Source organism: Gasterosteus aculeatus, chromosome 21 (genome assembly GCF_964276395.1).
Source record: "Gasterosteus aculeatus chromosome 21, fGasAcu3.hap1.1, whole genome shotgun sequence".
NCBI lineage: Eukaryota > Metazoa > Chordata > Actinopteri > Perciformes > Gasterosteidae > Gasterosteus > Gasterosteus aculeatus.
Window position 1 is genome coordinate 20,995,833 of NC_135708.1, and position 12,500 is coordinate 21,008,332.

At 45.6% G+C, this 12,500-nt stretch overlaps 2 protein-coding genes across 4 annotated transcripts in view; one reads left to right on the forward strand and one right to left on the reverse strand.

Annotated features, from left to right (window-relative positions):
* The window catches only part of LOC144390155 (tomoregulin-1-like), a 7,828-nt gene extending 7,114 nt beyond the window's left edge, over positions 1 to 714 (reverse strand). The window contains exon 1 of the mRNA XM_078096426.1: positions 1 to 714. This exon is cut by the window's left edge and continues 47 nt beyond it. Coding sequence (XP_077952552.1) covers positions 1 to 80 — 80 coding nt within the window. The 5' untranslated portion in view covers positions 81 to 714.
* Positions 715 to 4,491: 3,777 nt separating this feature from the next.
* The window catches only part of LOC120811612 (melanoma receptor tyrosine-protein kinase), a 20,397-nt gene continuing 12,388 nt past the window's right edge, over positions 4,492 to 12,500 (forward strand). For 2 of the 3 annotated variants that reach the window (XR_013454226.1, XM_040167132.2), the window contains exon 1: positions 4,492 to 4,847. Coding sequence is in view for 1 of the 3 variants with exons in the window: in XM_040167132.2 (XP_040023066.1) it covers positions 4,727 to 4,847 (121 nt within the window). In the remaining 2 variants the exon portion in view is untranslated. Of the gene's footprint in view, positions 4,848 to 4,912; positions 4,935 to 12,500 lie in introns of those variants that run through there. The other variant, XM_078096428.1, reaches the window with a different exon arrangement.

Here is a 12,500-nt window from a genome sequence, read left to right on the forward strand (position 1 = left end):
GGGAACGAGCTCCGAACGGTGGGGAGAACCAGCAGAACCAGCAGGCAGCAGGACCAGGAGACCCGGCACACCGCAGCCATGATGGAGGCCGGAGGGGAGGGGGGTGGAGCCGGGGAGGATGGAGGTTTAAATAAAGCTAGAGGCTCAGGTCTGTGGGGGGGGAGGTCGAGGTCTACAAACAAAGACTGCGTGGATACGTCCCTCAGACCAAGTCTGGAGACCTTCACATCCGGACAAACGAGCCTCCTCCGGCGGGTTGAGGAGGAGAAGCTCCGGGGAGAAAACACGAGATAACAAAGCGAAGCAGGGCCTGTGGCTTCGGCCGACCCCCACTCACGCACACCTCCACCCCCCTAAAGCCAGTCTGCTCACAGCCCGCAGCGAGCCTCCATCCCCCCGCTGCCTCGCGCTCCAACCGGCGGGGAGAACCTCGCGCCGCGGCCGACAAAAGAGATCCGGGTGAAAAGGCGAGCGGGCTTCCAGCAGCATCCAGGCCGACGAGGAGCGAGTCTGCGCCGGGGACGATTGGAGGATTCGGTGGGTCGGTTGAACCGGGACTGTCTTCTCTTCTCTTTTCGTCCTGCTGTTCTTCTTGTTCTACTGAAGCGAATCAACAAAGGCTCGGCCCACGTGACCCGCAGGAGACCACTCCCACCGGGAGACGCTGTCCCCGCGCCCCAGTAATACGCGTAGTACACACATGTATACATGTACCTGCTCGAATACACCCAACGCAATGCTACATGAATAAAGTCAATAAAACATAAGTACAGGAACAATATGTATTTGTATCTATATCAATTAAATACACACATTTGCATTATTAACTACAATAGTGAATTTAAAAAAAATCAGAAATGAATACATGAATAAATGCAAACATTTAAATCAATAAATACACAATATATAAATGAATACACTATTCAATTATTTAATATTTAAATACACTTATATTTCACTTTATTCATTTATAAAAATACATAAACACATCTAAATATATAAATACATATACCAATAACAAGTTAGCTTTGGTGATCTCATGATGTATTCTGTATTTCATGTATGAAGTTAAAATCACGTGTTGTTGTATTTAGTTTTAGTATTTATGTTTGCATTTGTTTTAAATCAAAACGTTGATAATGAGTTCAATTATTTATCGTAGTTCCAAAGGTTGATAAAAAATGTTCTTATTGTATCTAATGTAAGTCAGAGGATTTATTCAATTATTACGTTTCACTGTCTGTAAAGATAATATCAGACATGATTTGTGGATGGATTTATATACGTGCACGTGGATGCGCCTCTAATGGCTCGGACCTCTAGGGGGCGCTGCTGCTCCTCTGAAGGCCGCCGCGTGTTTCTGCGTCTTTACGAGTCGACGCGCTGGTTTCACTTCCTGGTTGTAAAGTCCTGCGTGTGTTGCAGAGCGATTCACCTCCAGAACAACAGGTGGAGTCACGTGTTTTGTTGAAGACGACCTAGAGAGTCACGTCTTTGTGTGTGGAAGTCGCTGGTTGCTTTATTTATTGATCATAGACTTTATTGCCCCGTGCATCCACACTGCTGCTTTTCATCAAGGACACATTTGTCCCGTATTTTCCTCCACGACTTTGTTCCCTCGTTTGTGGAGATCTCCCTCCATGAATCAGAGGCCATCCGGCGTCCTCATAGTCCGCCAATGACGGCTTGTACAAGCGCTCATATTTAAAAGCTCTTCAATCTGATCCGTTCTCTCGTAAACGTTCTTCCTTTTAATAACGGCCGTATTGTGCTGTGAAAACGGAGACGTGAGACTCCGTAAAGGACGTAGTCAGAGACCAATCACAGCCTGGTGCTGCAGGACGCTGCAAAGCTTTACACGCTGGTCTAGAAAAATGGGTCGACGCACGCAAGGAGGTGTGAAAAGACACGCAAGGGACACGCAAGGGACACGCAAGCGGCTCTTGCGTGTCCCTTGCGTCTCTCTGAAAACGCAGAAGCATAAACTGGGTTTACGGAGTAGCACCTCTAGGGGGCGCCGCTGCTCCTCTAAGGACTTGGACCTCTTCATCGTCACCCTCCAACTGTGACATTACACAATAAAGTGCAGCCTCACATCACATCACATCACATCACATGACATCACATCACATGACATCACATCACATGACATCACATGACATCACATGACATTACAGGTCATTTAGCAGACGCTTTTATCCAAAGCGACTTACATTACACTTTAAACTCATGGCTTTTTCACATTTTGCCCGGGGAGCAATTAGGGGTCAGGTGTCTTGCTCAGGGACACTTCAACATGGAACATGGGGCAGCCTGGAATCCAACCAACAACCTCATGCTTCCCAGCACACCTTCTCTAACCCCGGCGCCACGACGACCCGCTCTCATCTCGTAGCTCATTGCTTTACTGATGTATCCCTGAAAGGCAGAGCGGACCCCCGAGGGGCCCCGACCCTCATGTTGAGACACCCCTGTTTACCGACACAGAAACATGGATCAGATTCATTATTTACATGACGGAGTGCAGCTTTTATCTGAGTGTGAGATCAGGACACACACACACACACACACACACACACACACACACACACACACACACACACACACACACACACACTTTAATCCCCGTCTTAAGGTCAGCGGGTTCCGTTAAACCATCTGGGCTCATTAGTTGACTTCCAACACCTCATCGCTAATCTCCTCATGTGTGTGTGTGTGTTTCCCTCTGTGTGTGTGTGTGTGTGTCTCTCTCTGTGTGTGTGTGTGTGTGTGTTTGTTTCCCTCTGTGTGTGTGTGTCTCTGTGTGTGTGTGTGTGTGTGTTTGTTTCCCTCTGTGTGTGTGTGTCTCTGTGTGTCTCTGTGTGTGTCTATCTGTGTCTTTGTCTCTGACTCGTCCCAGAAACATGTGGACTTTGTCTCGTGTGAATGAATCAAGACCAGATCTGTGAATTCAAACTGATAAATAAATAAAGTTCAGGATTCACAAGAAACATCGTTTGTGAAACAGATGTTTTACAGAAGTGAGCTACAAAACTAATAAGTTACAGATTTATTATTACGTTTCCTTTAAAACTAAATGTATTGAATAATTACACTTCATCACCCTTCTTTTAACTAAGTTAACTAAGCACTTACCCAAAGGTAGTTGACGCCTCTACTCGCTGTAGCGACTAGTTAGTGCTTTGTTACCTACGTTTGGCTCGTTGCAGTTTGACGTTCTGGTCGTTGTGGTTCTGGTTCTGGTCCCTCTGAGTTTGATGCACTTATTGGATAAAAGCCTGAGATAAATGTGAATGTAGTAGTTTGGGTGTGTAAATATAACCAGAGTGAAACGCTTGACTTCAGCTGCATAGACCAGTAAACCTCTAATCCATAAATACCACAGTAACCGTTGTACTGGTACACGTACCACCACCAACACAACGTTATGAAGCTAACGGAGGCAAGATGGCCGCCATGCGCGGGCGCCGGACTCGGATGAGACAACTATGGTCCTCACGTCTTCTGGAGGACGTCTTTCTGTCACTTCCTGCTAATTGTTTGTTCCACATTCAAACTGATGATTTCTGATAGAAATAGAACTTTGGGTTCCAACACTTAGTGGGATGAAGTTAAAAGTGAAGGTGGCCTTGATGCCGTGTGACCCACATCACTCAATCAACACACATGAACCCATTCAGAGGCCTTTTCTCCTGCAGGACGACGCTTTGTCAGCAGGAATCAACAGAAAACAACACAATAACCACACAAAGCAGGGAGGGTTATGAATTATCAATGCAGGAAAAAGTGCATTGTGGGTGAAATCACTGACCCCATTAGTGTGGAACCAGGTGTTGGACACGCAGCGAGACGAGGACTTGAAGAAAGACACTCTTCATGCTCCTATTTACTCAAGGACCCTCAGCAGACCTCCAGACTCAGGAGAAGCACAAGAGGAGCTGCGTCGCTGCATTTCAGGCTGGAATGTTCCTTTAAGAAAGAAGAAAAGAGCCTCTGACATGAGAAAGTTCTCAGGTTTTGCTCAGTTTTAAAATCCATAAATTCAAGACCAGACAAACGTCCTGAGGATTGATTATGAATCACATTAATCTGTGGTTGATCCGCCCCGATCATCAGACCCTTTGTTTCCCAACACATTATTAAAGTTCTGAGGAACAATGTGTGTCAGACACCTTCAGGCTGAGAGAAGATCTTCTTCTTCAGTCATAATTACCGTAGAAGATGAATTCATGTCATAATATTATAATAATAGTTGGACTGTTTTCTGATATTTTACAAAATTAATATTCAATTTCAATTAGGAGGATGTTATTAATTTAAACATTTCGTTAATTATACATTTGTTTATTTATTTTTCCTTTTATTTATTGTATTTGTTTATTTTTATAAAATAATATATAGATATATTTTAAGGTTTAAGACTGACTTTATGGTTCAACTTTAACGTTACTTTATGCTTCTCCACTATTTATTCAGAAGGAAATAGAGAGAGAGAGAGGGAGAGGGAGAGAGAGAGAGGGAGGGAGAGAGGGAGAGAGAGAGAGGGAGGGAGAGAGGGAGAGAGAGAGAGGGAGGGAGAGAGAGAGAGGGAGGGAGGGAGAGAGAGGGGGAGAGAGAGGGAGAGAGAGAGAGAGAGAGAGAGGGAGAGAGAGAGGGTGAGAGGGAGGGAGTAGACTTCCCTCTCCCTCCACCAGGTCGCTGCGTGGTCCGGCTCCTCTGCTCCTTCATGGAGGAACCTGAAGGCTTCCAGGACTTTGACTCAGGAGCCATGAAGCTGAGCGCCGGACGAGCGGCGCTGCTGCTGCTGCTGCTCGGCCGCTGCTGCTGCACCAGTCCCGGCAGGCCAGGTAGGACCGAGCCGGGGGCGCCGCGCGTTGGCCCGGGAGGGGGAGCCGGGACTCGTCCGTAGATTTCCTTGGTTTGTGGGTTGAAAGGTGCGATCTGTCCCTCAGGAAGTAACGTGAGAGTGTAGGTGGTATTTTAAAGCATGCAAACTGCTTTACTACTTCATGGAAATACTACAGGAAGAGTAAAGTGAAATATTCACATGTCAAATAAAACGGAGTTTCGAGAATTAGAGAATGAAATATAGAATATATATGAATTATGAATAATAAACACTTCAGCTATTGAATCATTAATGTTACTGTCGTTACAAACAATCAGATGTATTTCTTCATTGTGGGTCGATGTTCTGATTTTCTTCTTCCTCTTCATGATGAGCCCATTGGAGACGTACTTAAATGCACTTTGAGCTTCATATCTTTTTTTATTATACGATTTGTCTTTTCGCTTTAAATTACAACTGCAAAGATGAATCCAGACATTCAGTGTAATAATAAAAACAGAGAAAGGCCATTTTGCAGCCGAGCTCCTCTGCTGATCTCCGTCCTGCTCCCCAGAGGATGAACCTTCATTAGGAATCAGGAAACATTTAATGCCAAAATATGTCAAACATACAAGGAATTTGTCTTGGCGATCAGTAAACAGTGTAACAATAGACAACAAGACAGCAGTGCACCAGTAATAAAATAAAGTGAAATGCTAATGCAATGGGTTAGTAGAATAAGGCTATGGGTTAGTATAAAATATGGGAATAAAGTTAAAGTTAAAAATTAAAAATGTTTAAAAAGTTAAAAAATATTTAAAAATAAAGTGCACTAGCGAACAAGTAAAGTGACGAGTGACAAAGTGATGAATTGCAGTTAAAGTGGCATGTGCAGTGTGAAGCAGAGTGACCGGTGGAGTGTTATAGTCAGTCAGTGGGGGACCGGCTCTGTTGATGAGCCCGACTGCCGACGGGAAGAAACTGTTGGTGTGGCGGGAGGTCTTAGTCCTGATGGACCTCAGCCTCCTCCCAGATGGAAGGGGGCACAAACAGGTTTTGTCCGGGGTGAGAGGGGTCGGCCACCATCTTTTTAGATGCTTCAGAGACCTGGAAGCGAACAAGTCCTGCAGGGACGGCAGATTGTAGCCGATCAGCCTCTCTGCAGAGCGGAGGACACGCTGCAGCCTGCCCTTGTCCTTGGCTGTGGCTGCAGCGTACCAGACGGTGATGGAGGAGCAGAGGATGGACTCCATGATGGCCGTGTAGAAGTGGACCATCATCGTCTTTGGCAGGTTGAATTTCTTCAGCTGCCTCAGGAAGAACAACCTCTGCTGAGCCTTCTTGGTGATGGAGCTGATGTTCAGCTCCCACTTGAGGTCCTGGGTGATGATGGAGCCCAGGAAACGGAAGGAGTCCACAATAGTGACGGGGGAGTCACACAGGGTGATGGGGGAGGGTGGGGCTCTGTTCCTCCTGAAATCCACAACCATCTCCTCTGTCCTCAGAGCGTTGAGCTCCAGGTTGTTCTGACTGCACCACGACACCAGATGGTCAGACTCCACCTGTAGGCGGACTCGTCCCCACCAGAGATCAGTCCAATGAGGGTGGTGTCATCCGCAAACTTCAGGAGCTTGACGGACTGGTGGCTGGAGGTGCAGCTGTTGGTGTACAGGGAGAAGAGCAGAGGGGAAAGAACGCAGCCTTGGGGGGAACCGGTGCTGATGGTCCAGGAGGCACCTCATGACACCTTCTCGATAGAGGGAGGAACCCAGCGGCATGACCTTTACATTCTTCATGGCTCCCCTCTTTTTAATTATCACCCTTTAGTTTGATCACCCAGAGTTCATCCCACACGAATACCAGCTGATTTATTCCCTCTGTTTGGTTTCCAAACTGAGATTCTTTCTGACAGCAGAAACTTAAGACGAAACGCGGTGCAAAGCATCCTGGGAGTAATGAGGTTTGCGCATATCCGACCACCTGAGCTGCTCCGCCAAATAAGACTTTTGTTCCTTGAAAGAATAACTAATAAATAAATGCTGAACGACGGGAGGAAATGCTGAGTATCACAATGTGTGTGTCTGTGTGTGTCTGTGTGTGTGTGCGTCAGTGATCAGTGAAAACAGCTGACTGCAGTCTCTCTTTGTCTGGACAACAATTTGATTATATAGGATTTGTTGGGATGGACTGTTGTTGCGTTGACAGTGGAGCTGGATTCCCCCACCGATCGGCCAGCCAATCAGAGGCCTGGATTCATTGGTAGGTCACAGGGAACATTGTCAAGTAGTTGAAGAGATCTTCCAGGAGGCTTAGTTGCTCTAGGACCTTCTAGAAATGTCCCAGAAGATTTTTGCTCTTTATGGTGTTGTAGAGTTCCCTTTGGAGGTTGGGAGGCCTTAAGGGGGTTCAAGGCCTCAGGAAGGAGGACCTTGGTCTTTAAGAGGTCCAATAGAGCTTGAATGGGTCTAAAAGGTCCTCTAACATGTAGTAGAACCCCTGAAGGGTCTCAAGAAGTCCGGATTACTCAGTCGGTGTCCAGGCAACTTGATCTCCAAAACCTGTTTGTAAAAATGTATACGAAATATTTGACATAGAAATTCGTAACAATTCATACGAACTGCCGGTGGTTAACCACGCCCCTCAGTCATCAGCTGCAGTCCGTATTTATCTCGTATGTATCACTACGAATTTGTATCTTCAAGATTTTCGTATACATTTTTACGAACAGGTTTTGGAGATCAGGCTGGTCCAGGAGCCTCGACGGGTTCCAGAGGAGTCAACAGGACTTCTTGACATGTCCGGAAGCAATGGTGCTGTTGCTACGGTTACCTGGAGTTTAATTCACAACCGGAGGTTAAACTGTTGGTTATTGTTTCTGTGTGATTGTGTTTTTACCCATAATGCATCGCGTCAGGCCCAGGTCTGTGTTACGGGTTCTTCTTCTGGGAATAATGTGCACATTCATCCGTGTGAACAGAGGGTGTGTGTCTGTGTGCGTTGTTTTGGGTTCTAAACTTGAGAGCTTCAGTTGCAGTAAATTGTAAAACACGGACTGTTGTGACTGAAAGACGTTCGACCTTCGGTCTGCCAGCGAATTCTGTGTGTGTGTGTGTGTGTGTGTGTGTGTTTGTGTGTGTGTGTGTGTGTGTGTTTGTGTGTGTGTGTGTGTGTGAGCCATGTTCCCATTGAGTTTGACTTTTGGGAAAGACCTTGGCAGTGTGTGTGTGTGTGTGTGTGTGTGTGTGTGTGTGTTTCTTTTGAGGCAGCTAAATGCAACTCTACATAATAAAGGATGCTGGAGCCTCGCGGTTACCACGGCGACACGCTTGGCATGGTGAGTCGGGCCGTATCGACTAAAAGCTCTAACTTTTTAGTCTCACTTATTGATTAGTAAGTGATCATCATTTGTTGTCAATATAATATGTCCTCTAAATGTCCTTTAAATGTCACACTACTGCGTATCCAACACACACACACACACACACACACATACAAGTACTTATTGCGTTCACATATCAAACAGATATTAGTAGAACATGTGCACTCAGACTATCTCACTTGCCATCTGTGGGCCAATGAAATTGCTTCAATCAGAGCGAGCAATTAATTAGCAGAACAACAATCTAATGTTTGATTTCTATAATATTGACATGCAGTAAGCAGCAGTGCACCCTGGGGGATTTCCAGGGCCGGAATGTGAAGAATGTCAATAACGTAGCTTAGACGCTTTTAGCAGGATTTTACAGGCCGCTCGCTCTACTGTAACATGTGAACTCCGTGTTTAGAGCTAAAACGTGTCTGACCTCATAACTAGCTGCTGCTCAGTCCCCGGAGGTCACAGGTCACACAGAGCCGGGGCAGAGGTCAGCTGTTATCCCACGAACCTGCAGCAAAAATCTGCTGTCTGGATTCTAATGGACATGATTGTTCATACGAAACCCCTCTTTTCTCCAGCTGTGGCGTCCCACAGGGCTCAATCCTCGGGCCCTTGTCACTTTCTGAAATATGTATCACCTAAGCGAAGAAGAAGCTCAGTGTCTGCACACAGAGCTTCATGTGGTCTCTAACTCTTCATGTTTGAGGGTTCAGCATTGAATTGAATCCAAAACACAGCCAAATCTGAGCTTTTGCTTTAACAGCAGAAGCCTCCTCGTGTCTTTCTCAAAAGTACTATTGTACAAACTACTTTCAATACTTTGATAAACGTTGGCTTCGACGTGTATAAACGTACTCAAGTAGTGTAACCGGACACCGATAACAGCGCCAACCGGTCTCACCTGTTCATGAGGAGCACAGCGTGTCAGGAAGTGTCACCAGACAACGAGTTGTACACACAGGCTTTTCAAAATAAAGCTCCAGCTCTTTTCATCTTTCTAGTGGCGCTTTGATCCTTGTAGTTATGAATCAAGGTTTATTGTGTTTTTGTTATAACTTTTCTACCGAAAGTTAACCAACCATGGAGCTCCTCATATGTCCATGAGGTCAGCCAATCACAGCTCGGGGAGAGGCTTAGAAGGTCCTCATGTCCTCAGTCCGTCCCCAGAGGACAGAAGGACGCTCAGTGGTTGGACGCTTTCCTCTACACGGAGTGAAGAGGAAGCAGCTCCTGAGCCTCAGACGTGCAGAGTCTCGCTCCGACCTGCACACAGTGCTGCCGGCAGCACACAGACACACACCTACGCTCACTGTGCACGTTCTGGGATTTGTGTGATTGGGAAGTCGTTTTTTTCTGTTTTCTTTGTGCTCTGCAGTTCACCTTTCAGATGTTTCTATTTCAAATTGATTTATTTGGTTTCCTTTATTGATCTCTGGTTCACGGAGTCTCGGATCTCATTAAGCACAAATGCCAACAGCAATCGCGTACAGAGGAATCTCTCTTAAAGAAGCGCTTCATTCGCTCGCCTTCGCTCTCCTGCGCGTCACCTGACAACAGGAAGCCGATCATGTTCTTGAAGCGTTTGGACACATTGAAGGTTTCCCAGTGGAGCTCTGACCTGAGAACAGTTCCTACTGCAGGACCAGCGCTTCTCAGCCAGGCGACACATTCCTGAGTCAGTGTGTGTGTGTGTGTGTGTGTGTGTGTTACACACTGACAAGGCCACTGTGTCCCCGGCGTTCTGCAGGACAACACGTCTGAGTCCACGAGTCCAGCAAACATTCAGTTGTTTATCACAAACTAGAATGTGAATCACACGTCCTGGTTTAAGTCCACTAATTTCACCTTAAATAAAATCTTACTGCGGAAAACCACATCTGTCCACATCTGTCCACATCTATTTAACGTGAGAACCGAGGCCCTGAACTCTATTAGAGTTTTAAAGTATTCAATCAATTTTAAATTGAATTTTAAATTAATTCTGGAGGAGCAGATACATTTAGTCTTTAAAATGCAACATCTTTAAATCAGAGTTTAAATCAGTTCAAACATGATTAATAAACTAGATTATGAAACCAGTTTATCTCAGATATGATCTCATATAAACGGGTTTCATCTGTCTCGTCCCGTCCACTCATCAATAAAACCACTTAGAGACAGTTTAAGCGCGACCTCCTGCGGCGGCGATGAAGAGCTCTCATTGATCGTGGCTGCAGGCGAGGTCACTGAAGGTCGAACTGTCATCACAGTCTTTGTGGATCCATCTCTTGATGACCGTTGCGTTGGCGTTGGCGTTGGGTGCTCTGGACCTCGGTGAAGCACTTCTACCTTTACGTCTACAGGACGTCTCCACCCTCTCTGATTGGTCAGCTGATACCATGATGATTTTTGTTGTATTGGTACTTTTACTCAAGTAAAACTTTAAGATACTTCTGATCTCAGGTCAGAAAGACGGCGTCCGTCTCGCGGCCGTTTGGACGAAGCGTCTAAAGGAGGACAGAAGAGGGACAGCGATGGACTGACTCACGCACACACACACACATTCCTCTGAGTCCTGTTACAACGGGAGAGGAAGAGTGTGTGTGTGTGTGTGTGTGTGTGTGTTATCTCTTCATCGCTCTCAGGTTGTGAAACAGATGACTCCTCCTCCTCTGAGCTCTCATTGGCTGCTACTGAGATTATAATCTGGGAAAGTTTTATCATCAATCTTCAATGTCAGAAATTTAATTTGGGAGGAGGAAATTGTTTTGGAATCATAACTGACGAAAGATTGAGAACAATGATGTTCAGGATTGTCTTTGTTGCTTTCTCATATTAATGCTACTTAAAATAAATAATAATAATAATAACAATACTCAAGTGAGCAAAGATAACAAGAGTAGTAAAGTCAGAAAACTGGGTCCTCTCTGGGTCGTCACGGGTCGGAACCTCTGACCTCTCTGCAGCTGGCTACCAGTGTCTATGCTAAGCTAGGCTAACTACACACAACCTGAACTGCTGCTTTGATCAGGAAGCAAACAGAGGGGGGAACGACCTGGTGACCATGTGACCCCGGAGGTTATGACAACACACAGACTCACACAGTGTTTGTTCAGGAACAGGTCAGATCTGTCTGACTGCTTTTTGGATGACGCAGTTTCAAGGCGCGCTGCACATGAAAGGTGTGTGTGTGTGTGTGTGAGTGTGTGTGAGTTGTGTAACTTAAAGTCATTACTATCGGTGTCTCTTCTGTTTGATTGTTACTCTGATTTGTTCATGACGGAAGTAGCGTAGTGTTGGTGTGGGGTTTGTTACCTCTTACTTAGAGCACTTTGGCTTCTGTTGATGTGATGTAATGTTGTTGTTCTCCACCATGACGTTCTGTTCACGACTTTTCTAAATGACGTTCTCGACGTGTCTTTGGTGGTTTCTGTGTGAGCTGAAGATTTGAGGAGGCAAGAAGAAGAGGATGTAGTGGGAGGGAGAGGAGGGAGTAAACGAGTGGGAGAGGACAGATGCAAGAATATTGATTTAGGGACTAATGTGTTCTAACATGTTCTAATGTTCTCTGTTCAGAACATCAAAAGATTGTTGCTTGAACTCTGGCAGTATGTTTCCTGCTGAATCGGAACCAGTGCGGAAGCCTGTGTGACATGGTCATGAGGCAAGAGAACATCTGTCATGAGGCAAGAGAACATCTGTCATGAGGCAAGAGAACATCTGTCATGAGGCAAGAGAACATCTGTCATGAGGCAAGAGAACATCTGTCAACAAACACTTGTCGTCCTGCGATGTAACTCCTGTGGTTTCTGTGGTTCTGCAGGAAGTTGTTCTCATTGTTCCTGTTGGTTCTCATTCCTCACTGACGGATAATGGTCCAAATGTGTCTGTGCGGTTGAACCGGTTCTTCTTTGTAAAGGTGTCACACCTTCCAGCTCCTACATAGAACCACACCTAACCTGCATGAAGACAGTAGGGACATTATAACCAACACGCAGTGATTCATGTCATCATGTCATTTTCGAAAGGGAATGCTCTGATCCAAACAATATCGTTTGATATTTAAAATGCTCCAGCTGTGTAATTAATATAAGGATGGAAGATGACCTGTTCACTTCAATACAAGACGAGTACATCAGGAAACTAGTGGCCATCCAGGGAACTGCAACTAACACCTGAACATCTGTTTATCTATCCATCCATCTATCCATCCATCCATCCATCTATCCCTCTATCCATCCATCCATCATCCATCTATCCCTCTATCCATCCATCCATCCATCTATCCATCCATCCATCCATCTATCTATCTATCTA